The sequence below is a fragment of the Phodopus roborovskii genome, unplaced genomic scaffold (assembly GCF_943737965.1).
Source record: "Phodopus roborovskii unplaced genomic scaffold, PHOROB, whole genome shotgun sequence".
Taxonomy (NCBI): Eukaryota; Metazoa; Chordata; class Mammalia; order Rodentia; family Cricetidae; genus Phodopus; species Phodopus roborovskii.
In genome coordinates, this window is record NW_026126433.1 from 52,105,612 (window position 1) to 52,132,917 (window position 27,306).

The following is a 27,306-nucleotide window of genomic DNA, read 5'->3' on the forward strand; positions in this document are numbered from 1 at the left end:
CACAATATGAAGATAAAACAGTACTAAGTATTAGACCTTTAAAAATATGAGCTAATAGCTTCTAAGCATTGTTTGGGGATATGTGGATTGGAATAGGTTGATTGGCATACGTGTAAGGAATTTAAAGATAACTAGAAAAAAATTGGAATGCATAATTTTATAACTAACAGAAGTAAAAGAAAAGAATTACTCTAAAAGAAAGCAAGAAAGCCAAGCATGGTGCCTCATGCCTTTGATCCCAGCACTGGGGAGGCAGAGGCAGGCTATTTCTGCTATTTCTGTGAGTTCAAGGCCAGACTGGTCTACAAACTGAGAGTTCCAGGTCAGCCAGAGCTACACAGTGAGACCCATTCTCAAAAAAAAAAAAAAAAAAAAAAATGGAGACAAGGAAGAGGAGAATAAATGGGAGTCCTGTAAACAAAAATAGGAAGGAAAGGAAAGTATTAGGAATACATCAGTAGAAGAAATAAATGTCAATCTTTGTTAGCATCCTTTTTAAAAGGTTGAAACTCACATTTCAGAACTATTTTATGAGGAGCACAAGTGTGATTGGATACAGGTGCATTCACACACACATGCACTCATGTATGAAGGTACCTATTACTTTATTAATAATAACACAAGTAACCAAATGTTATGTGTTTATTTGGTTTATTGGTTTGCAGTGTAGGCAACTGGTAAGATCAGAGTTCTAGAATGTCTGGGAGACAGATGTGTTAAATTCATCTTCTGAGACACAATGACAGGATACAGCACCTTTGGGGATCACTGAGGAGACCTGGAAGGTCCACCTGTCGTCCCTGACTTAGTGCCAGAGCCCCGGGAAAGTGACAGGAAGTGAAGGTACCATTTGGCTTCTAATGACAGTGAGCACTAAATAAGTAAGCCATCATTTAAACTTGTTAAGACCAATAATAATATGTGAATCATGGCAGTATTGAACAAGTAAATATTCATGCCTTGTGAAACAAAACACATTCTATGACAATGCAAGGAAAATAAAATATATTTTTAGATACCAACTCACTTGATCTGTTTTCCTTTCCTTGCCGTAACTAGTTACCTTTGGTGTTTTCAGCTAGAAGCTGTTCCACAGAAAATAAATTAATCACACCCAACTGAGGTCACACCGAGTCCCTGTGTGTGCTGACATGGAAATATTCTTGTGTTTGTCTTACAAGGAGGGACATGTTTGAGTTGTGGGAAGCTTTGCTATATTTACATGGTCAGCATTGACCAAACCTGGTGCTCCCAATCTTGACTTTAGAGTCACCTGGGTCTTGATAAAAGTGCCAAAGAGATGCACTTCAGGCCACTTATATCACAGTTCCCGGGCACATGGCGCCTGAGTTCTGTGAAGCTACCCAGGTGGTCCCAACTTGCAGGCAAATTTGAAGATTATATGTCATATGAAGAGCCAGAAAAGAAATAACTTTCAAATTCAGTGATTTGTGGAAATCAGTGAGGTGGTGAACTACAGAAAGCTTAAAACTTCAGGCCAGTTCTAGAATGTTCTAGGCATTATTTTCTAAGAAGGCCCCTTGCCTTTTACTTCTGAGCCCCGTCTACTTCAGACTCATTGAAAACTAAGAAGCCTTATTTATAAGTCTTAACATTCTGGCGTAGTCAACTCACTCTCTTTAAGACCACCCAAACACATCTCTTTCCCAACAAAATGAGCCACACTTACAGCCTACTCGGATAGCTTGTTCTCCTCTGTGAATTATAGGCTGTTGGCTCTGAAGAAAATACTAGTCTCTTCTCTGTAACAATAGTACTCTGCATTCACTAGACATACACATCTTTGATTTAGAGAACTACTAGTGAGACCCGGTGGAGGAAGACTGTAGCTCACAGTTGGTTTAGAGAAGGCTTTTCTGCCACCTAATGGGCACTTGAAAATATGCCATACAGAATTCACCTTGTTGATCACAGTGCCTGTCATCCGGCTCAATACTGAGCAATTTGGACTACTTAGTTTTATTTTTGAACATCTTGGTAGCATTTCTCTCTTCACACCAATTCCTAGGTCAAAAGCTCCATGTATCAAGTTTTTGAACCTGTCCAATTCTTCAGAAGACCTTTACTTGTTTCTAAAAACCCAACTCTCAGGTACACAGTGTGATCAGCAGACCATGTCCTGTGTCCAGCCTTTCAGTATTACATGGCCACTTAAATGATCTTCTTTGGCTCTATGGCTTAAATACTGTCTACACACAGATGGCTCTGGAGTGCATATATTATACATCAGGGTTTTGCTCTGGATATTTCACAGAGCCACCTCCTTGCCAGCTTTTCTTGGATGTCAAATAGACTTCTTAATCCTGATTAGACTGAATCACTACACACACACACACACACACACACACACACACACACACACACACACACACACGTTTCTGTCTGTGTCACCACTGTGTGTTTGTCTTGCTCTCTTACACACACACACACATACACACATCTGTGTTGGTAGACTTGCTATCTCAATGTATAGCAATTCTATCCTTCTAGTTTCTCAGGTTAAAAGCATTAGCCATTCTTTATTCTTCTTCAGTCAAATCTCATATTAAATGTCAAGAAATCATCTTGCATATTTCTAGAACCTTAAGACTTTCTGTCATCATGTGTTCCACTCTGCTCTGAATTATTGTGTTGCTGTCTTGAAACCACAGCAAGTGTGATCACCTGCATGTGACTCTCACAATTTGTGTATTGAAGATTTCTTGTGAATGGGGGTGAGGAGGGCCACTGAACCTCAAAGCTGAGACTCTATCCTGTACCTCTGCACTCCCTGCCCCCAGTTGCATGTAACCCTGCCCTGGGAGATGCCATGTAGCTATTGGGAAGATAGGATGTGCTAGCCATTCTCTGCTAAGATAAGGCAATGTAGAAATATAGTTATGGGCTAATAATTGAGAGCTAGTCAGTAAGAAGGCTGAGCCATTGGTCAAACAGTTTATAATTAATGCAAGTCTCTGTGTTTATTTGGGGCTAAACAGCTATGGGATCAGGTAGAAAGTATGTCAAGGAAATTAATTTAGGAAGCACAGAATTGATACAAATGTCATTTAAAATTATTACTGTAAGAATGTGTACTATATTTAATCTGCTATTAGCTAAGTATATGAAACACATACCCCCCCCAAAAAAATCCAGTGACAATGTAAGTAAAACTGCTTTTATTTTCATAAATAAAAAGAGAAATCATTCTATAAACACAAGCAGAAGTAGCATGTGAACTGTCCTTGCCCGGTATGAGATACATGCAACACTCATGCACAGTTCCATCTCTCTGCAGCCTTTGGGCCAGTGCTTCTTGTTTGGGATCTCGCCAAATCCCCAATGTCGATTCACAACCTTATATAATGGGGTATGTTAGGCAGCTGGTGTCACCTCTTCAGTCAACAGAAGACTTCTCATCTGACCATATCAACACTGCCTGCTGTAGATTTCAACACCTGTACTTACTGCACTGGACAGAAGCACTGGACATAAGTGTTTCCATTTCATGAGTGGCAGTTTTGTCAGACCACAAAAATCTCACTCCTTAGGTAAATGAGCAATAGTGCCTAAAAGAAGTTCCACAGGCAGAGCAAACGGGCAGGGGCAAGCACTGGTTAAAGTTCTGTCAGTAACTGACATTTAGGACAAGTGACCGTGTTAAGGGTGAAATTTAGTATCTCTTTCTACAGGCAGCAAAATAAAATTTAATGCTCATTCAGTAGTTTCTCCAAGTATTCTGGATGCTGCAGCTTCAAATATTAAATAGATATTATAAGCTGTAACTAGCATTTCTATTTAAAAAAAAAACTCATTGATTCTATGTAGCTTTTCAAAGCAGTGTAAACTATGGTATATGATTTATTGAATACAATCTTGATTGAAGGTATCATCTGTTCATTCTTCATCTCTTGTTTCAATACTTTATGTGACTAATGAGTTAGTTTCTCACAGGGTTGCTATGTGGGTGCAGTGGTTTGTCTAAGTGCCTGCACACTGGCTGGTACACAGTAAGCTCTCATGTACACTATTGTTCCTATCAAGTAGCCAAGCAGGGACACACTACATACAGCGGGATGTGACTCCTAACCTTTTGCTGCTACAGCCTTGGCCTACAGCCAAACAACTCTTATAGGCTAAATATCGAAGAATACCATGTACACCAAAATCAGGTAACCAAAGGCATTTTCTTAAATACTTTTAACAAAGGCGTCATCAGTGTGATCCAGGGCAACCTATCTCGGTTGAGTTTACCAAGGCTTTCTTTACAACATGCAATGTTTTACTTCTTCAAAACACACTTCCATTCTTTTTTGTCTCTCTCTACAAGGAAACACCAAATGCTAGTACAAAACTTTGTTCCTTAAGTAAAAAAATTCATTAGAAAAGGTACTTGTAAAAACAAAACAAAACACTAGGTACTGGGGTGACTACGGGTGCATGGGACTGTGCAGGTAAGGGAAGCTTTTGCCAGACAACAGACTGCAGACCTGTCACCGCTCATTTTCAATTAAGTTCCACATTCTTTTAAACACCAATTTTCTAGGAAATTATTGACTGGTAAGTGTAAGGAAGGAGTTTGGTCTGAAGGTTTTCTGACTTTTAACTGTGATTTCCTTTTCCTACCAGAAGGATGAGTTAGACTCACACCTAATAAGTCATGATGAGGTGAACCCACTTCTTTTTAAAACATTCTTCTGGTATTGAACAAGAAGGAAAATAAACTTTTTTTTTTTTTTTTTTTTTTGTGAAGGTAGAAAAACACTAACACAAAACTTGCTGTCTAGAGTTCCAACAAGGCCCAAACCCCACATATACTCATTAAAATACAAAACAACCCTTCCCAATGTTGTCCTGATTAAAAAAAGCAGAGCCCATAAACAAAAGCATGAAACACCTCTACATTAAAAATCAAGAATAAATAAACAAAAGGCCAAGTCCCTCCCAAGTTAATAATTACCCTATGGGCTTCAGAGAAATCAGAAAATGTGAACTGAAGTACCGCAGCTTACAGGGACTGGCAACAAGATTTTTAAGCAAGTATTACACTCTTAAGAGACAGAACACCCAGTGTCCTTCTGAGGTTTGATATTTGGTTCCTTTACAGGTTTCACTTCTTCTTCAGGTTTGGGTTTGACCTAAGGAAAAAGAAAACAAGGTAAATATGCACATGGTGACTGAGACAACCCACACAGATCTCTGCTTCAGACCTTCAAGAGTGTTGTATTGTAAAGGATGACACTGAGGCTACCCACACCACTCCAGAAGCTGCATTTTAAAGTGCTGCCCACAGGCAACACCCTAATGAATGAAAACCTAGACTATGGGCCCCCACGGTTTGCCTCCTCTACATCTTTTGAAGAAGGAAAAAGTTGGCAATGGGGCCCTAGTGTGGAGACAATTTATGACAATATAAGCTGTCTTTAAAGGTACTGTTTTGAAGGTTCAATAAGAAGAAACAATTGAGTATGTAAAGGAGTACTTGTATGGAGAGGAAACTAAAAACAGGCAATGTCAAAGGAAGATTAGGGTTGTAAAACAATCCCCACCCCTTAGTCACAGCTTCCGAGTCTTTTAGTAATTAAACATAACTTTCCATGTGAGCTACCATGGGGTGCTTAGGTATAAACAAATGCAAAAACATTCTGTTTCACTCCTGGATGACTAATAGAGGGCTGAAGTTAAATTGAATCTTCAAATACCCAGTGTCAGAGGGGCATTGCTATAGCAACATCAACTCGGATGACCTTCCCCCACACACTTTTTAAAGAAAACACTGACAAGTTGTGAAAATGAGATAATGCTTCAAAAACAATGTCAGTAAATTACGCAGAAAACCAGAAGTTCCTGAAGGTATAGGTCAAGCTACAACTGATTAGATGAAGCACTACAATACGCTGACTGAGCATGAAGACAAATACATAGCCCTGCTGAGTAGACAGACACTGCAAAACTAGTTCTACACTCTCCTTAAAGGCCTGTGACTGGGAGGAAAAGCCCCGTTCTCATACACTATCATCCTTGGGTCTCTTGGTGAGATCAAATGCAGCCAGCGCTTCCGGTGTCCAGTGAGCACTCATAGGTGGAAATTCAAAAGGCACAGGCTCTACCAGCCCATAGTTTGCTTTGAGTTCCAGCTGTGGGGCTTCTGTTGGGATTTTTTGAAAGTAACTGCAAAAAACAATTGAAATTGTGGCTTATTCATTTATTCAGCAACTACCTGAGCACTTAATATGTTAAAGACTACGATGAGTATGGCAGACCCATATGGACATATGAGAAGGTCAGGAAGCCCTAGCAGTTACAACACAATGCAAGAGCAGCTTCCAAGAACAGAAAGAACACAGAGGGACAGTGCGCCTGGGTCTGGGGCTCAGTCTACTTTCCAGGGGAGTTGACCAAAACTGAACCAGGCAAGTGAAAAGACCAGTGTGACCAACACAAAGTATCACAGGAAGAAGATGAAGGGGCAGGCAGGGACAAAAACAATTCTTCCAGCCTACAAAAGCACCAACTACAGTCTGCACACTGATTTACTAACAGTCTTAGTCTTACTGCCCGAAAGCATCAGGGAAAATTATGCAAAAACTTTCCTACTTTATAGTTAGCTCAGACCAGTGTGAGACAAATATGCAAAGAAGTTGATTACACACATATACCACACACACACACACACACACACACACCATATACATATATACATCCCGCACATACAAGTAGCATATGGAAACAAAGTTAACAGAAAAAGAAATGTTTATAGGAGTGAAATAAACTATGTTAACGATTCACATTTAGATTTTAAACCTATTTTTATGCCATCATATATAGAATAAAAGGCCTTAACAAGTTTATCAGCAATTTAAAGAGAAAATTAATACTAAATTTAAATACAATTTAAGACAATTCCTTTGGAACTGGCGATTAAAAACTGTTACTAAAATGTGACTACCTTAACAATCGTGAGCCATGTATGAAGTATCAGAATCAAGGGGTGAGCACTACTCACATAAACCCATTCTCTCTCTGACATTTGTCCAGAGTGTTCTTCACAAGGCTTCCAAGCTTCCGAAAGAACAAGTGTCCTGATGGCTTGGCTGTTGGTCCTGGTCCTTTGGTTTCCCCATACTCTTTGCACAGGGCTTCTGCCTCTGCGTACACTGCAGAGAGGACACGAGTCTCAGAACGGCTACGTCCTGCTTGTGAGTGCTCAAAAGCTTTAGTCAGAGACAATAACCTCTGCTGTTTTCACCTGCTATAAGAGCAGCACCGGACAGCGCTGCTGGGAGGCTGCATTTTCTATGGGTTCATGGACCAGAATTTTCTTTTCTTTTCTCCAACTATCTTGCCTATTTCTTTCCCCATTTCCTTTCATCAACTCAGCCAGAATCTATTCATTCCCTTTAGGATGAAAGTTTTGTTTTGTTTTTTTCTAAAGGGAGTTAAAAGTCCTGAAAGCAAAACTTACATTTTTCTGCTTCTTGGAGAGACCGGATTGCTTCTCCACATTTATCACTAGCCAACAGAGTCTGGCCATGGTAACAGTATGCCTGGCAAAAAAAAGCACATGTTCATATATTCTGTCCTGGAACTTACATGTCAGATAAACATTGTTGGTCTCTGTTTGGACTATCCATGCAATCCTTTACTTGAGGTAGGCTTCCTCCATCTCTTTCCAAATGAAAGGTACAGTCCAGCCCTGAGGCAAGTAGACTTGTAACCATGTTCCAAGAGTAAAACCTGCAAGCTGAAACTTGTTTTAAAAATGAGGACAGAGGTAAATAAAGGAGTAGAGTCTATGCATAGCATATATATATATGCATAGCATATATATGGAAAGGGTAGTGTTTTGAGATAAACATGTAGAGTTTCTCTCATGTGTGTCCCCAGGACATGGCACGTGCGTGCATACATGCGTGCGTGCGTGCATGTGTGTGTGTGTGTGTGTATGTGTGTCCCCACCCAGTAAGATTGGTTCAGGAGCCTCCAGCCTCAGCTTCCAATGTTAGGGTTACAGGCATGTTTCACCACACCCAGTAAGGACCACAGTTTTAAGAAAAATTTGTCAGCCTGAAGTCCACTGGTTAAAATTTATTGATGCAGACACTTGGTGCTGAGCAGGAGTATGTTGGAAAATGCTGTGGAATGTAAGGGATAGAGTGTTTACTTAACTCTGAAAAAGGTTTGACTGCCTCTAACATGGTAACAATCAAGCCTGGTGGTTTAATCAACTCATAAGGAACTTGTAAAATGGTGCGCTCTGGTGGTTTTTCACCTAGGTCACATACAATGCATGGTATGCCTTAGAATTAAAACAACAAAATGACTGTGTGTATAGAGGGGTGAGTGAGGCAGGGAGTCAGAGGCCAACTCAGTCCCTGCCTTCTACTCTGTCCTGTTGTTTGCTTCAAGGTATGCAAGGCTAGAGGTATGCAAGGCTAGTTGCTGGTATTTCTGCCTTCGATCTCACTGGAGGGGTGCTGGCATTAAGGATACACACGATTGTATCCAGTTTAACATGGCTTCTAGGGATCTGCACTCAGGTCTTCACCCTTGCTCACAACATACTGAGCCACGTTCCTAAGACGTTAAGATTAGAATTTGTGGATATCCCTCTCAATGGACAGGCTAAAACAACTAAGAGAATGAGATCATGATTTGGGACCATGCAGCAGTTCAAGGTCTACACTTCTCTACCATCTCCTTCCACTCACTCTGCCAGGGAACATCTCCTGACAGCTGCCTGCCTGTCACTGGCTTGTTGCTAATGATCAGTAGTGGGATGAGAGAGCTGGCAATCAAGGGGCCCGAGAGAGTGAATTTACTGTTTGTAGAGCTATTGGTACTTACGGGGCCTGAGAGAGTGAATTTACTGTCTGTAGAGCTATTGGTACTTACATAGGCTGTGTAGAAGCACATCTTCAAGTGCAGGTATTTCCTCCATTTAGCAGAGTATGCAGGCTCCAAACTGGATAAAGTATGATCTAAAGTTACATTTTAAAAAGCAAAATATCATTTCACCCAGTTTCACTGGAACATTTCTTAGTTCCTGTGTTCTGGTGCTAAAAGCAGAATGCCATGTAATCTAAATTTGAGCTTTCATACATATTAAGGGGAAAAAAACCCCTACATATTTAACATGATTTATTTCTTACAATTACATACTTGAACAACATAAGTACCTCTTCAATTTGATGGTTAAAATAGCTTTAAGTTGATGACAAAAAGAGACAGGTCTACGGATTTCAAAGCAAGTATTTGTATCATAGCTTTAAAGTTATATGTAATATAGTCATGCAGATAGCAGTCTATTTGCCTACCAGAAACAACTCACATTACTATCCAGTCATTCATTACTGAGCTATTCGTTAAAAATACATATGCACTCACTCACATGTCCATACATGCTCACATAATCCAAACACTTCCTAAATCCATTTTTGTCTTCCTTATTTTCAATTTCATTATCACTGTCAAACCTTTCTTCATTTCCTCTGGAACCTGTAACAATTTTTTTTCTAAACACCAAGACTTCACACAGCAAGCCCATATGTGAGCTGGGAATTTTCTTTTAAAATTACAATCTACTCACGTCAGACTCAGTTTGTTTTGAAATGAGACTAAAAAGCCACTTCCTCTCGAAAGTGTTCTGTAGCACACCCACAATGGTCAGTTTCTTATATCGCTGATGCACCTTACAGCATGGTCTGACTACAAGTTCACCTCTGTCTCTAGACTGTGAATTGATTATCTACTCAGCAACTGAGACAGTAATGCACCTCCAAACAGAAACCTGAGTGTGTTTTCTAGATCACAGGAACCAAGTTCTAGTTCCCACCGTCCACATGCTAGTAGTCAAGTTATAGGTGGCCATATAACACTTTACTGTTACTTTCTTATCTACATAAGAATAACAATTACAAATGGTTATAAAGATCTAGGCATGGTGGTGCATGACTTTAGTTTCAGCACTTTATTCTGGAAGGCGGAGGTAGGTGGATCTCTTGAGTTTGTGGCCAGTCTGGTGTACATAGTGAGTCTAGGACAGCCAGGGCTACACAGAAAGACCTAGTCTTAAAAGTGAATTAACTAACTAAATACATAAATAAGATTGTTGTAAAGACCAAAAAAAGCAAAGGCTACATATAATGGGATATAACTGGTGGAAAGTACAACACTATCTTCCCATTAGAAGATGTATAAAACGTTAGCTGTGAGACATTAGGCCCTGACTCAAGTGCTCTAACACTAGCTCTATTCCCAGTACCTCATACATTAACTTATAACCTATTAATTATCATGTATATGTGCGTATTTGTGTCTGAGAGGAACGTGTATGGGTGTGCGTGCATGTGCGTGCGTGTGTGTGTGTGTGTGTGTGTGTGTGTGTGTGTGTGTGTGTGTGTGTATGAGGAGGCTATTCACCCTAAGTGTTGAGACAAGGCCTCTTACTTGCGAGTGTGGCTGGTTAGCGAGCCAAAGGGATCCCTCTTGACTCCTCCTCAGTGCTAAGATCACAGGCACACATCATCACACTTGGATTTCTTACATCCTACAGATCAAACTTAGGTCCTAATGCTCATATGGCAAACACTTTACCCACAGAGCTGCCTCCCTGTTTTTAAGACAAACTGCCTTGATTTTACTTTGTAGCCCAGAAAGGCCTTGGAACAATTCTCCCATGACAGCCTCTGGAGTACCTGTGCCACCATACTTGGCCTCTTTATTTTAAACAAGGCCAAAACACCAAAGATTTTATTCTGGTGTTGTAAAGGAGAAAGGAGAATCTCACTTTCTTCCCTTTTCAGAAAAATCAAATGAACATGCAAATCTAAGGAATGGGAATGCAACAACATGATGGGTTTACCTGCTTTCTGGTAGAAGCTGGCTGTTTCATAGGCAAGCGCAGCGATCAGTCCCGGAGCGTGCTTCAGTTCAATTGCTCGGGCGATTGTTACTGTAACCGACACACAAGGAACACAATCTCTAAGTTCATGTCCATCTATGGGAAGTTCAGCCAGAATAGCATAAGATAGCTTGATAGTTGTCTTCCAGATTTTCATAGTATGTTTTTAATATGTTTTAGTGTAAAATTTTATAGAAAATATAAACACAAAAAGAAAACACTACCTTCGTGTTTCTGATCCAGTATCTTTAAATCACTAGCCAACTATTAGCCAAGCACACAGAATTACTATAAAAAAGCACGACATAAAGAAGTACCCTAAAAACACTAGATTTTGACATACAGATAAAAAGCTTATAGGAGTTATTTTACTGTTTTCTGCAAGGGACACATGAAGACTTCAAGGTAAGTTAATGAGAAGAAGGAAAATAATAAGCATAACACAGGAGGAAAGATGAGTAAAGAGTTAATGTTTGTGGCTGGAGCAGTGGCTCAGAGTTAAGATCAACCAAGTTAAGTGCCCAACATGCATTTTGGGAGGGTCACAACCACCTATAACTCCAGCTTCAGGGGGTTCGACACCCTCTTCTGACCTCTAAAGGCATCCACACATATAAACTCACCACACACACTAATACACACACACCTGAAATTTAATTAAAAGAAAGAAGAACCCAAAGATTAGTGCTGTCAAAAAAAGCATGAAATCAAAATCCTCTTTAATGAAACATTAGCTGGAAGGAGCTCTCTGGACAGCAAAGGAAATGTTAAAGGTAAAATGAACCTCATAATCAATTCTTAAAAACTGAACCTTAATATGGCAAATTCTGGTGTTTTCTAAAAGAATTCAAAGCCAATATAAGCATTCTTAAAAACAAAACACCTCAAGTATTTAGATACCTTCTTGAGCTTCAGCCTGGCACTGGATGACGTAAGCGTCTATGAGTCGAGCCTCTAAGTCCTGGCCCTTTTCTGCTGGTGTAAGAAGTTTGGGTATATGACTTTCCTAGAGAGAACAGAAAACAAATGTGTCACATCTCACCTTAGCACTGCTGTCAGAGGTGAAGATCCGATTTATGGGATGTTCAACTTAGAGACTCGCTGGGAGCTAAGAGGACAGGCCAAGCAGTGGCTGAAAGCTAACAGGTGAGGTGAGGGCTTGTGTTTTCAAAGTGAACTTTTATAAGAAACCCAACAGCAAAATTAGGTTCTGGAGAGATTTCTTACATATGTAATATAATGCAAAGCACATTTTTATCTTAGCAAGTATTTAGCTGCAATAGTAACCCAAATTTTCTTTTGTACTGTGAACTCTCCATTCACAGTAAGAAGTAGTGATGAAAAGAAAATTCTACATCTAACTCAGGATGAAGAAACACATTAAAGCTGCCTCCAAGAGGCCCTCAGTAATCAGTAGATGGGCAGTCTCGGAGGAAGACACATGGTTTCCCTTCAGAGTTTCCATCCTATTTCAGGCTATCTGATATAATCAGATTGCAGTGACTGGCTGCCCAGTGAGACCCAGAATGCAACCTCAAAGTCAGCACCGAGGCAGTGTGACTGCTCCTGGCAGCAGCAGAGAACAATGCGCAGCAGCACAGGCATTCATTTACCTGTTTTGTTTTCACTCAGGGTAAGAGACAGAAAGTAAGCAGAGTGTTACAGCTGAAACTTCTGGTTATGATTCACCGACTTTAAGGTAGAATGGAGTTATTAACATAGCAACTGGCTATAGTTCACCAATAAGGCAGTTAATGTACAACATGCAGTTTGCTCAGACATGAGTACTCCGTATCTGCACTCAGCCACAGAGGCAGCATCTGTACCAAGTCTATACACATTTCCCTTGTCATGATTACCTAGACAATACAGTAGGATGAGTACTCACAGAGCACTCACACTGTGCTAGTAGCCAAGAGAGATGACTTACAGTACACTGGATTTGCATGGGTTACATGCAGAGCCCATGTCACTTTAGAAAAGGCACTTGGGAATCTAGACTTCAGTATGGAGGTGTGAAAGGGGCAGTCTGTTCTCGAACCAACTCTCTACAGTTACTGGAGGGACTGTACTACCTCTTAACACAATGGCGTTATTAATTCCTACACGGAGTCCAAGAATTAATGTGTCATCTCCTCCCCATTTTACCTTTAAGTGTTTAAAAATCCCAGCTGCAATCTTTAGGCTTCGATGGACTTCCTTTGCTTCATCTTCCGTTATGCTTTAAGACAGTGGTTATGTTAGTTAGAGGATGAGCTGTATTTCTGGTCCTAACAGCTAACACATTATCAGAACACCAAGGCTGGGGAGATGGCTTGGTAGACTAAGAGCACTCGCTGCTTTTGAAGAGGACCCAGTTTAGCTCCCAGCACCCATGTCAGCACCGTGTCAAGTGCCTCACAACTGCCTAAGACCCCAGCTCCAGGGTGACCCAGTGCCTCTGGCCTCCACATGCATGTACACATGCCCACACACAGGCACATAATTTAAAAACATCAGAAAACCAAGTTAGTTATTTATGTTTCTTACTAACAGCTGTTACTGTTTTTTGTTTGTTTTTTTAAATACTCCTTATTCTTTGAGGGACTAACACCCAGCTCCAGCTCCCAAATAATCACAGGGGTCTTAGTCTTATTTATGAATGTCTGGCCTTCACTTGGCTTGTTTTTAGCCAGCTTTTCTTAAATTACCCTATCTATCTTTTGCCTCTGGGCTTTTCCTTCCTATATACTTTCCTTTACTTCTTACTCCATGGCTTGCTGTGTAGCTGGGTGGCTGGCCTCTGGAGTCCTCTCCTTTTCTCGCTCCTCGATCTTTTCTTCCCAGATTTCTCCACTATCTATTCTCTCCGCCTGCCAGCCCTGTCTATCCTTTCTCCTCCTTAGCTACTGGCCATTCACCTCTTTATTAGACCAATCAGGTGTTAGACAAAGTAACATAGCTTCATAAAGTTAAACAAATGCAACATTTCGCATCATTAAACAAATATCCCATGGCATAAACAAATTAACACATCTTCAAATAATATTCTACAACAATCAGTTTTCTTCCTTAAAGACAAAAGGAAATCTACTTGACACTAAAAAAATTAAAAATGCACATGAAACATATCCCAAGACACTGCAGACGAATAAAGACCTTGCCTAGAAGTAAATGCTAAACAGTCTTCTTTCCAGACTGTTCTGTCATTAATAAATACAAAATATTATGAACTTAACACCATGGTAGCTACACACACTATTCTGTGTCATAGCAAACATGATTCATGCTTAGATGGCTGCATATTATTATGTATGGATGAATTATAACTGATGTACCAGTTTCCTAATGCTGCATCCATGTTAATTACTACAAAAGTTGTCTCATTTAATTTTACAAATCTTGAAAAAAAAATGTTATTTTTCTGTGTGCACAGATGCATGAGTAGAGGTCACAGGACAAGTCTGTGGGCTTGGTTCTCTCCTCTCATCATTTTGTGAGTTCTGGTGTCCACCTTGCATCACTGGGTGGCAAGCACCTTTACCCACTGAGTTACCTCATTGGCCTAACACAAGTCTTTAGTCTTCTAAACATCACTTTATATACTTACAAGCCTTTTGTATCTCTTTTTCTATGAATTACCTATTCATCTCCCTATTTTTAACTGACTTGATGGCACTTGTTGATTTTTAGATTATAGATTATTTAAAAACTGACAAGTTATAATGAGTTGCAATTTGTTGACCAATTCTGTCATTGCTTTAAATCTCTGTTTATAGTACTTTAAATGTCATCAAATATTCACATTTTTAATGATGCCTTGGTTTGGGGCCTTACTTAGATCTACCACCATGTAACAAGATTATGAAAACTTTTTCCCTTTTAAAACTAGAATACAGAGGTGGTGAGATGGTTTGCCGCACAAGCGGGCAACCTGATATACTCTGGAACCCAGGTCCAAATAGGAGAGACCCTATTCCACAAAGCTGACCTCCGACCTCCTCATGCACCCTGGACTGTGTGCCCCCTCTCCCACCCCAAGAGCAATAAACAAAACTGCACAAAACAAAGATTAAGCTGCATAACTGCAGTTCTTAAGAATGAGACAAGGACTCTTGCACTTGACCTCAAGGGGAACCTTTTAGAAAACAGCCTAGAGTTAAATTCAATATATTAAAAAAACAACACACACACACTCTTTGATTTCTAACTTACTTACTTTTCTTTTCCAGCCAATCTTGAAGCATATTTGGTATACCATAATGCTACATTAAATCCCATGGAAATCAATTCAAAAACAGCATCCTGCTGGGCACTGGAATTAAAGATGAAGTCATTAAGTTCTGTAAATTATGAAGACATTGCTATACACAGCTTACTTGGCTTAGCAGATAAAGGTTCTTACTGTCAATTTTGATGGCCTGAGTTCAATCCCTTGGCCCCACATGGTTGAAGAGAACTGACTCTTGAATGTTGTTCTCTAATCTGACACCCTTACACAGACATACATGCAGGCAAAACACCAATGTACATAAAATACAAATAAATAAATTTTTAAAAAGTCTTCACAACAACAAATCCTTAATTCTGGATGAAAAACAGTGATTACACAAAGGAAAACAGAAAAAGTCTCGGAAAACTCTAGTATTCAAGACTACCAGAATCCACATAACATGTCCAAGAAAGGAAGGAAAGTAATATATAGTGAATATCTTAATTCTAAAGAGTCCTGGCATTACATCATTTATCACATAAAGTTTCTCCCTTTGTTCCTCACAGTATCCTATTATCATAACATCAAAATCTAGTTGAAGTAGATGCTCACGTCTCAGAAAACCTGGATTTCATCTTGGCATGCACAAACCCAGCATGCATTCTTTCTACTGCAGCACCCTCTGGGATTTGTGATCTCCAATCCCTTCCCGTCTATTTTTACTTTACCTTTTTACAGTTATTTTATCTATTTACTTATTTGTGTGGGTGGATACACATGCTCCACAAGGCATGTGTGTTATAATTTAAGAAAGGTGGCAAAACAGGGTTTGAGCAGTGGGGTTTTTATTGAGGAAGAGATCATAGAATGGTGAGAGGAGAGGTGGGGAGACTGACCTCTGGAGACAGGAGCAGAGGAGAGAGGAGGAGGAGAGGAGAGAAGGGAACAGACAGAGAGAGAAAGAAAGAGAGACAGAAGAAAGGAAGGCGAGCAGGGCCCTTTTAAAAGGGAATGCAGTGAATATGCACAGGTGCCCTTAGTGGTTGCGGCTGAGGGCTTATCCTGTCAGAACCCCAAGGACAGGCCAGTATGTATGCCTGAATACTAACAATGTCTGGAAGTCAAAAGGCAAGTTATGGGAGTTGGCTCACTCCTTCTACTTTATGTAGGCTCTGGGAATTGAACTCAGGTTGTCAGGCTTAGCAAGCATCTTTAAACACTGAGCCATCTTGCTGGCTCCTTTTCTATTTTTTATTAAAAGACTATCTATGACCATTTTAACCATCCAATTGTGTTTTTAAAAAATAAAGGCTAAGGCCACAATGATCTATTATTAATAGTTAAGTAGTGAGAAAGTTGTGAAGGGACTTTTTAAGAGTAGAAAAATGACTAGAAAGGAGGAGAGAAAAATAAAGCCTGTATTGGATTGCAAAATGGGTGCTGCAAAAATAGATTTTGTCTGGTAGAAACACATTATTTTAAACTTAACAGTACACACTAGTTTAAGTCAACATTTTAATTAATTTCTTAACAAGTGAAAATACTTATCTGTTTTACTTCTTCAAATACACTGGACAAACAGTTAAAAGCAGACTTGGATTATTTAGGGCCTCATTAGCACACTTACATAGGAACATGTCCTTGCAGTGTATCAGTCCACTTGAAACTCTGAACATATCGTAATTTGCTTTCTTGGGTAGAGTCACCCAATGAATTTATGAAACCTATAAAAAGATGGAGCATGTTTTAATTTTAGAACAACTATTACTTGTTCCAGTCAAAGTTGTATTCACACATAGCTGGGCATGGTGGCACCTTTAATCCCAGCATCAGGCAGACAGGAGGATCTCTGTGAATTCAAGGTCAGTCTGGTCTACAAAGCAAGTTTTAGGATGTTCGAACTCCCCTCCCCACCAAAAACAATTGGTTTTATTCATACAATAACTTTTTTAGGTGCCTGAATGAACCTTCTAGTACTTTTCTCCTTCCTTCATTTTACATATCTAATAACAGAACATGAAATAAATAAATAAATAAACATACACATATATGTGTATCTATATGTATACACCCACCCACCCCACACACACACATACACATGTCCAATTTTTAGACTATCAGAAAGACCATGTACCACTACCACAATGTTACATTCTGAGACCCAAGCATTCCAAGTATAGCCTGGGAGATAAAACTATTTGTATCTGAAAAATTAAATATACACTATCACATAGCTAGTTTTTAGAATGCTCAAGTTTATAAAAGTAACTAACCTTGTAAAAGTGAAAAATACAAGTCTGCTGCATTCTTCATTGTTTCTGGATTACAGCTCAAATCAGTGAACAATTCGAGGAGCCGAGTCCTGGATGATCTCAAATCACTTACATCAACAGACAGTAAAGCTAAGTAAGTTGTATTTCAAAGACTATGTAAAAACAGCTCAGAGGCTACAACTTAAAGCATTAAAACACACATAGATCCCCTGCTACCTTCTTTACCTATGTATCAATTCCAAGGAATAATTTTAATTAGGGCTGATGTTAGAAATAAATGAAGTTTCTAGTAATTAATTGCTTCAAAAGTTATAAGCAAATAAACTCAGTCTAATTAAAGGGGCAACGTATGCATCCAATGGTACAATGAAAATATAAAAAGCAAGTTTTAAAAACAAAATTATCCACCAGGCACAGCAACACAGACAGTGCTTGGGAGGTGGGAGAGGGACCCTTGGCTACAGAGGCCAGACAAGTCTGAATCCGCTCAGGTTAGCTTAGACCATGTCTGCATTAACACAAACAACAATTGAGTGTTACTTAAAATTCATTTTTCATTTGTTTTAAATGCTATTTTGTTTTTTCTGACAGGGTTTCTTTGTGTAGCCTTGGCTGTCCTGGAACTAGCTATGTAGACCAGGCTGGTGTTGAACTCATAAAAATCTACCTGCCTCTGCCTCCTGAGTGCTAGGATTATAGGAGTTTGTAAATGACTGGCTCATTTTTCATTCTTCAGTCAATAGTTTTGGAGAAAACAAAATTTAATGTACTTGTATATGATTTTAATGACTGTCTTGAGTTTCTAAATTTGGCACTACATATAAAACATCTCTCTAACATAGTGTATGAATATATATATATATGTACATATATATATATATATATATATATATATATATATATATATATCAATATCATCCAGAAAATGTAACACCGTATGGCCATTAGGTTAAAATATCAATTGCTCCCTACATGCTATTCTTGTCTGTAACAAACGTGTTTTGTACCCACCTTACCTTCTTGCGACTCCTTTACCCCAGTCACAGTGAGCACTACAGTTTCGAGATGCTCCTCCCACTCAACACTTCCTCTCTATGTCTTCATTCCTCTCCCACCTATAAATAATGCCAGTCTTTGGCCTTCTGGTGGTCTCTTTTGAGCTCTCTATTCTCACATCTTCAATGACTTCCTCTCCGAAATCCACAGCATCTCTAATCTGCACCCACATCTAATCCAGGAGGACACAAGAGTTCCAGAAGTCACATTAAATGGACATTGACGTTATGACATTTAAAATAGGTTTAAGTTGCTGGAGACTAATTTTAAATTGTAAACACATAGAATGCATAATATATTATACTCTGAATATTTTCAAAGTTCAAAGAGGTTGAACGTCTAGGTCTCTCACTAAACCCAGCACTTGTGATTTGGGCTAAAACTGCTGGTCAGAGAACTCTAGGATCTGCCCGTCCCCACAAACATCTCATACCCTGTGGTGGGGTTCAGCTGTATATCATCTTACCCAGTTTTTATTTGGATGTTAAGGATCTGAATTCAGATCTGCCTGAGCCTAAATAATGTATTTCTAAGGCATGCTTTTCTCAATTTGTACAATTTTAAGACGAATTTAACTTTGGGAAAGTTAAGCTTTGGTAAACATGCATGCTCGTTCACAAGAAACAAAAGAAACAGGAGCCTAACATAGTGGGCATAGTTTGCTAACTCCTAATGTCAGTTAAACAATTTATGTGAACCTCAGCTCAAGTGCTTTCTCCTATATCACTACTTTGAAGGCCATTTAAAATCAAAGGAATCTCTCTCTGCTTGGAACATAATTTACTGTCCAGCCCTTTAATAATACTTATATCCTATCTTATAGCTCTGTCGAAATACAGTTTAACTCTGTTACCACTTTAGCCCTTCTAGAACTCATTTACTGATCTAAAATTAAGGATGTGGCCTCGATGACTCCCAAAGCTTAAGTACCCCATGATTTAATCTTCATCTGTTGATGATAAAACAGACATTTATCATGAATTTAATAATGTTAGGAACGTGCCATACATTTTGTATTGACCACGAAACTTATAAAGTACCCAACCGACACTGCTTAAGTTTCACTAACACTCACTTGCAAATCTTTGAAGCAGGAGGGCCAGTGATCATGCCATAGTAGTTAAAAGACACAGGAGCTGTAGCTTTTAATGGGTTCCTATGAAACCAATGGGTCATTTTCTCAAGATGTGTTCTACAGGCAGAAGAGATATAAAATTGATGGAACATTAAGTAGGAAAAAGACAGTAAGAACTGGCTATTTTATGGGCTGGAGAGACGGCTCAGTGGTTAAGAGCACTGTTTGCTCTCTTTCAAAGGTCCTGAGTTCAATTGTCAGCAACCACATGGTGGCTTACAACCATCTGTACCTCTTCTGGCATGTAAGTGTACATGCAGGCAGAACACTATACATAATAAATAAATCTTTAAAAAAAAAGAACTGGCTATTTTACAAGATATATGCATTTTATGAACAAGCTATTATACACAAAACATATACATATATGTAATATACATCTATATAAGAAAATCAAGAAATTTGTTCATAAACTTCAGTGATAATATAAAGAGCAGTAATATTTAACTTTAAAATGCATTAAACAAAAATCACCTGGAGGTAAGAGAGTCTTAATAAAATGTGTCCTCACTGGTCTGGGTGAGAGCCTGAGACGCTGACTCTGTAGGGCTCCAGACTACACTTCTGAGAAGCAAGGCTGAGACGTTGGTTGGATAGCTGCAAACGAGAAGGTACAGGACCAGATGAGTTCCTTAAAGTTCCTGGGTAGATAACCCTTTTAGTAACACAAGAAGGCTCCCAGCCGAAGTCTCAAACATCTCATTAGATTCCAGAAGAAATACAGATGCAATTCAAAGGCATTGTACTCATTTTCAATCAATCTTTATGGGGGGGGGGGTTATTACAGCGTTCTGAGATACCAACATTATGCACCATTCAGGTTAGACTCATGGCAAAACCGGTTTGGGGGAGCACCAGACATTTCACGAACAGACAGAACGCATTACATACTCAGTGAAATCATGGGCAGATCCACTTAGGGCTCAAAACATTTAACAAGCCCTTTCAGGACACATCACCAAAACAACGTCTATACAAACCACCTAACAAGCCCTTTCAGGACACATCACCAAAACAACGTCTATACAAACCACCTTCAAAACCTATGGAAACGCGGCGCTAGGTGAGTCTGCCATGCTCCAAGGACATCTGTGAAAATTAAATTTCCTTTTACTGTCCTTGTATAGTCTTTTAATGACTGTAACTGCTCCATCGTCCAAACACTCCGGTGACCTGGCACTCCTCAGATCTCAAGAACTCCGAGGGAGGGTGGGGTCGAAGAGCGACACACCCACCCATCCACAAGAGCCTGCAGAGCCCAGTAAGACCCCGAATACAGAGGCAGACTCCGCAGGACGACCGGGCCTGCTGACACACCCCCTCCCAATCGGGAGCTCGCAGGAGCCAGGCTGCGGTGGAGACTCGGCCCGCGCCCACTTCCTGCTTGCCGCCGGGCCTCTTCCTCCCGGTGTACTACAGAGTCAGGGCCGCGACCCCGCCTCCCGGACCGCGGTCAGGCCCTGGGTAGCACACCGATCCTGTCAACCTCGGAAGGCCAAGCAGATGATCGCCAAGCCACTGTTCCGCGTCCAGCAAGCCCTCAAACAGCCAAAGGAGACGCCGGGCGAGGAGAGTCGGCCCATCTAGCCGTTCCTACCATCGACTCTTCCACTGACAACCCTGAGAAAGGGGTGACCCTTCCACTGGAGTGCAGGGACCCGAGGGGAGGGAGATCACGGGCTCACACATCTCTTGACACTCTTACCGATCGGGGACTTCAGAGTCGGCTCACCACTGTTCCTGCAGGAGGAAAGGAAGGCGGGACAGAGTCCACCAGCGAGACCAGGGAGGCGCAGGTAGCACCGAGACGACTGTGCTAGAGCGGCCGGAAGCGGGGCCGGCCGCGAGCATGTGTCACGTGACCGGAGACCCTGACAGCTGCAGAGGCGGCCGTGCGTGTCCCAGAGGGGCGGGTTCCGCCGCGCTGTGGCAGCCCCTCGGCTCGCTCCGTCTGCCTACCCTTTGCTCTTACCTCTCCGGCTCCGGTCTGGGCCCTAGAGAGGGAGGGCTGTGGCGTGGGGGCGTCCCCGAACCGAGACCGGATGCCGCCGTAGCAATGGCCCTGGCGGATTGGGGCGGCCTCAACCTAACTGGGGCGTGGCTTGGGGGCGTGGCCTCGGCGGGGCGGCCGCCTTGGAGCTGCAAAGTTTGGCTGTGGCGGCAAATGGGTTTGGGCGGCTCCTCGGCGGGTGGCGGTGGTGGCCTTAGCGGTTCCTCCTGGCTCTGTTAATGTCAGGGCCAAGCCCGGGGAGGATGGCGCCCTAGAGCCCGGCCTTGCTGGGGCAGGGGCGGGAGGGGGCCGGGGCGGGGACCGGCCATGTCGGAGGTGACCCGGAGTCTGCTGCAGCGCTGGGGCGCCAGTCTTAGGAGAGGCGCCGACTTCGACTCTTGGGGCCAGCTGGTGGAGGCGATAGACGAGTATCAGATGTGAGTGACTAACCGCGGGAACGGGCCAGGCAGGTCGCCACCCCTTGTTTCTGCCCAGGTCTCGCATCACTGTGTCCCGCAGCTCAGGCTTCTTGGGGTGGGGCTCCCACAAGCACCAGGGCTGAGATCCCATGGGCCCTGATCCGGCTGCTTGGAGACCACCGGTCCGTCCTCCGGGGAAGGAGGGCCGGGTCCATTCAACAGGTAGCTGGGGCCCTAACTGGCTCTCTCCTTAGTTCCCTTCAAGCTTCTCACGGGCCCTGGGCTTTGCAGGCAGTCCCCTTTCCTTCCCGCCGCCTCTCCCTGGTTGCCACCCATCCAAGAAAGAAAATGTCGTTGAAAATCCCTTGGGGAATACTTGTGTGCTCTTCGCCCACGTTCTGGGGATGAGTGGCCATGTTCTGCCTGTGTGTGTCTTCCACTCTCCCCACGTGTAGGAAAGGAGGGATTGCTAGCGCGGGAGTGAATTTGCCCCCGGGAAGGGTGAGGGATGCCTCTCCTGCCAAGACAAGGGTCCCTACTCTCTACTCGCGCTCCTTCTCCACCCCTCTGCCTGGTGAGTGGTGTTTTCACAATTCCAACTCGATTTCGTTTTCGATTTCTGGGACTGTTATTTGCTAGACTGTGAGTCCCACCCACCCTCTCGGTTGGCTGCTTTGGGTGGAGTCCGCTCAGGATATGAATAGAGGGGAGCAAAATGTGAATTAATAGACCAGGCACTGGAGCTGCCACTCCCTCCTTGGGTCCCTCCCCCTTTTCCTGTGTACAATGTATAGCCTCAGGGTACATGTGAGGACTGGTTTCCTCCATCCACCCAAGTCTCATTATCTCTTTCTGGTGCCTCCAAGTTAAGCTTTTGATACTAAAAAAACAAAAACATCTTGCTTAGTTTCTTGGACTTAAGAAACTGCCCATTAAATGCTATTGTTTCCACACTGTTACCATTAATTCTTCCTTTTGAAATAAATTATTTGAGGTTTCTCAAATTGTGAAACTGTCCCCATCTCTCTGTACAGGATTGGTACTTGGAAAACCAAACTCCTGTCCTCTCCCTACAATAGCTACTTGTTTTTGGCTAGTCCATGAGATAATTTGGATATATAGGTATTCTCTGCCCACCTTAACTGACAGAATGGTCTATAGATTGAAAAATGAAGTGCTTTGGACAACTACTAACATGCATTTTGGACTCCCATGTGGTTTCGTTTGTTTTTGTGACTGCCCAGTAGGGATAGAATTATTTTTCTTTTTACACATTTAGAATACTGGTGTCCCAGCATAATACATTCAAAATCTGTTTTTTTCTAACTTCAGTCCATTTCTATTGATATCTGAGTTAATAACAAAGTGCTTTTCTTGATAAAACATTGATAAAGTAACAATGAAAATAAACTGGATAAATTTCAAGATTTGTCCCATTTTGGAGAATGTGCTCTTCAATACCCTGATCAGGTAACCCATGAGGGTCTGTGTATATCACCCTCTATGATAATCAAAGTGTCACACCCTGAAATGCAAAGCTGCCTCTCACTTGTGATGCAATGGACCCAGCAGCTGTTGGTACTGGGCAGCAGACCTCCCAGTGGAAAGTGAAGAATACCATGTCTAATTGACATTACAAAGGAAAATTGAATATGCAGCTGCTTAGTGGGAATGAGAGTAACAGGCTCATACAAACCCTTTGTTGAGTCTCCACACTGACCACTGTACTGGAGAGCTGCAGAATACTCTTCTGTTATTATAAAATTGCACTGTCAGGTTTCAATAGAAATGTAGTGATTGGGCTAAACTTTGTGGCGCCCAGGCTACCCATAAATGAGGCCAAGAATTTACATCTTTCTATTCTACCAAAAAAAGAAACAAATTGTCTTTTCTTATTTATTTATTTATATTTTTTTTTGAATACACTCTTTGAGAGGAAAGGCTGAAGCCAAGGAGGCCAGTTGGGGACTATGATAATGATGCACACGATTCGTTAGTTACTGGCTGGATATCAAGAATGAAGGGAGAGGTCTAGGATAATTGGACTTTTTAATTGGGCAGCCATACTGTCTTCATAGTCATACAGCATATAGAGGCTGGTTTATGTGGGCAATGTTGGTGGCATAGTATATGTACTTTCACTTTAAGAATACTGTATTTTATTTTTAAGCTTATTTTATGTATATGAGTGTTTTGCTTGGATGTATTTTTGCACACCACTTGTGTGCCTGGTGCCTCTCTATGGAGGTCAATGAAAACTAGCAGAATTGATTTCCCACCTTTCATGTCTGTCCCAGGGATTGACTCAGGTTGTCAGACTTGGCAGCTTTACTTATTGAGCCATCTCATCCGCCTGTTTACAGTATTTTTGCTTACATTTGCACAGCATCAGCTGGAACTGGTGGAGACAAAACCTGGTTCTATGCTATAGATGTTTGAGACACGCTATTTTCTGTCTGTAGCGATAAGGTTCCTGTCAGTCACTTAACGTGCTTGAAGTATATGTAAGACACTTCCTGAGAGCAGTCCTGTTTTATTTGTAGGCACCTTTGTAGGATATGAAGAGTCTCTAGAGAACTTTTAAAGATTTATTTGCCTTTATGTGAGTGTGTGCACTTGTGTGGGCAGTAGACATTCTCTATCTCTCCACTTTGATATGAGATGTCCTTCTGTAAGTTTATATGGCATACAGTCAGGTAGTCCAATCGAGAGCAGTTTCTTGCCCATATGGCTAGTTTTGTCACATTGAAGGCAAACTCTGTAACCTATAATCCACTTTGAAGTAATTGGTGCTGCCAGGAGCAGAGGCGTCTCATTGTCATGAAAATGTCTAAGTTAACAAACCATTTTAAAACACTTTTCTTTTGAGTTCCCTCCCTGGGTATTCTATCCAGCCTTGGTGATCCTCCTGTTTCTGCAACCTTGGTGCATGGTTTACAGGTGTGCTAGGGATATGGGTGCTGGGGTTCGAATTCTAGTTGTCAAGATTGTGCAGCAAGTGCTCTGAGCTGTGGAACCATGGCAACAGCACCTAGAGAAGAATATTGAACTACTTTCTTACCATTACCCATAGCCAACTCTTTGATTTGTTCATCTGGTTATCCACAGCTTGGAGATTTTCCTTCAGTACACACAATAAGGCCTCACTTGTAGGATTCCATTCACGTGAAACTTGGGTTTATATAATTAAGAATTAAGAAAAAGGAGTTTTTGTTCTTTTTTGTAAATCCCAGCACTTGGGAAACAGGCAGGTAAGTTAGAGGCTATCATTATCTACACAGGCAAGTCCAGGCCAGCCAGAGAGAGCTATTTAGTGAGACCCGAGTCAAAACATAAAACTCCACCACCTCCAGCAACAAAAACTATTGAGATATAACTTATACACCACAAAACTGACAGATTTTACATGTACCAGCTTGTGCACCCATCACCACACTGAATTAAGGACATTACCACCCCCTCTAAAGGTCCCTTTTGTTCATTTGCATTCACACCATATTCTTGATGACTTATTTAGCATAATCTAAGATTCATTTAGCATGCCTTATTTTTTTGTTAGTGAACAAAAATGTTACATTGTGTAGGTGCACCACATTTCATGTGCCCACTAAACTAGTTAGTGAACATTCAAGTTTTGATTATTATCTGCAATACTTCCCTAAACATAAATTTTATTATTAATTATGTCGAGGGGGGCTGTATGTGCACACATGTGTGCAGTATGTCTGAAATTGGGACATCAGAAGTTGTGTTTCTTAGAGTTAGAGTTACAGGCAGTTGTGAGCTGTCTGACATGGGTGTTGGAAACTGAGTTCAGGTCCTCTGCAAGAACAGTGTGCTCTCTTAACCACTGAGCCATCTCCCCAACCAACGTAAACATGCATTTTCATTTCTTTTGAGTAGATAGATACCAGTGAGTGGAACTGCTGGATCTTATGTTAAATATGTGACTTTTCAAGGAAACCTATTGAGTTACTGTCCAGAATTATATATTTCTGCCAGCAATGGGGAGTTTTTTGTTTTGTTTTGTTTTGTTTTGCTTTTTTTCCCCAACATATCTAGCATTTGGTACATCCTTCTAGAGGGCATGGAACATGTCTCACCATGGTTTTAATTTACATTTCACTAGTGACCAATGGAGTTGACTATCTTTTCATGTCTATTTTTCCTCTATAAATCTTTGTGTACCTTCCAAATATTTTGCCTCTTTTAAAAGTTTGAATTCTCATGCACATATAAAGTTCTAAGGGTTCTTTATATATTCTGGATGTAACTATTTTATTTTTGTAATACATCTTCCTAGTTTGTGGTCTACATTTTGTACATTGGGTTCTATTTGAATTTAGTGTTCTATCACTTATTAGTATCTGAACAAGAATTTAAAGCTGTCCTTTTTTTTCTGATGATCACCCTGCTTGACCTAATAACCACCATTAGCAAATTATGTATAAACTTACTCAGGTTGAGCGACCATGCCCCTAAGTTCAAGGGCATATAGTTGATTTATAACGCTATGAACTGCATTTCCAGGAAATACTTCATGCAGGTCAGCATGAGTTCTGAACAAGGAAAATGGCCATATTCATTTTCTCTATACCTTGTCTTGTATAGAGTTCATGAAAGTCTGAGAATATCACTAACGGAGAAAATATGTTCCCAGCTTTAGGAGAAAATAAGTAAATGGGTAGAAGCAACTGTTGTAATTTAAGAAAAGCAGCATGTGAGAGAAAGATGTCATGAGACAGGGTTCAAGCAGAGGGTTTTTTTTTTTTTTTTTTTTTTTTTAAACTAGGGAAAGGGATCATAACAAAGGGAAAGGGGAATGGGAAACTGGCCCCAGGAGACAGGAGCAGCAGGAGGGAGGAAAGAGGGGGAGGGAGGGAGAGGGAGGAGAGAGAGTAGAACAGGGAAAGGGAGAGAAGAAAAGGATGGGAGGTGGGCAGGGCTCTTTAAAAAGGGAACATAGTGAATGTGCACAGGTGGTGCTCTCTTAGTGGCTGCAGCTGAGGGTGTATCCTGTCAGAACTCCAAGGACAGACCAGTACAGATGCCTGAATACTAACAGCAACTGCCAATCTTTTTTTTTTTTTTTTTTTTTTTTTTTTTTCCCTCAGTGGGTTTATTATTGTGGACTTTTCCTGTGAATGGAATCATAGTCTTTTAATGTGCCTTCTTTCATTTAGCATGTTCAGTCCTCTTTATGACTGAGTAATAGTATTTTATGTCTGTAGGTGTTTTGTCTCTCTATATGTATGTGTAACATATGTGTTCCTGGTGTCCACAGAGGTCTGAATAGGGTTTTGGACCCCCTGGGACTGGAGTTACAGATGGTTGTGAA

At 41.1% G+C, this 27,306-nt stretch overlaps 2 protein-coding genes across 2 annotated transcripts in view; one reads left to right on the forward strand and one right to left on the reverse strand.

Annotated features, from left to right (window-relative positions):
* Positions 1-3,164: 3,164 nt before the first annotated feature.
* Brox (BRO1 domain and CAAX motif containing) lies at positions 3,165-21,435 on the reverse strand. The gene is made up of 14 exons (XM_051186499.1): positions 21,265-21,435; positions 20,034-20,156; positions 19,500-19,616; positions 17,369-17,475; positions 16,723-16,819; positions 15,102-15,197; positions 13,052-13,124; positions 11,804-11,909; positions 10,865-10,954; positions 8,896-8,981; positions 7,466-7,547; positions 7,007-7,157; positions 6,012-6,171; positions 3,165-5,138 (listed from the first exon to the last, which is right to left on the reverse strand). The coding sequence occupies exons 3-14, from the start codon at positions 19,598-19,600 to the stop codon at positions 5,052-5,054; spliced, it is 1,236 nt and encodes a 411-aa protein (XP_051042456.1). The 5' UTR covers positions 19,601-19,616; positions 20,034-20,156; positions 21,265-21,435; the 3' UTR covers positions 3,165-5,051.
* Positions 21,436-21,650: 215 nt separating this feature from the next.
* The window catches only part of Aida (axin interactor, dorsalization associated), a 33,343-nt gene continuing 27,687 nt past the window's right edge, over positions 21,651-27,306 (forward strand). The window contains exon 1 of the mRNA XM_051186503.1: positions 21,651-21,986. Within this exon, the coding sequence (XP_051042460.1) occupies positions 21,877-21,986 (110 nt within the window). The 5' untranslated portion in view covers positions 21,651-21,876. The remainder of the gene's footprint in view (positions 21,987-27,306) is intronic.

Excerpts from the sequence above, each read along its gene's own strand:
- Brox (XM_051186499.1), bottom strand. The coding sequence starts at position 19,600 with ATGACCCATTGGTTTCATAGGAACCCATTAAAAGCTACAGCTCCTGTG. Across the intron at positions 17,476-19,499 it reads CCTGCTTCAAAGATTTGCAA|TGATTTGAGATCATCCAGGA; the intron begins GTGAGTGTTAGT and ends TGTTGATGTAAG. Across the intron at positions 11,910-13,051 it reads GGATTTTTAAACACTTAAAG|GAAAGTCATATACCCAAACT; the intron begins GTAAAATGGGGA and ends TGTTCTCTCTAG.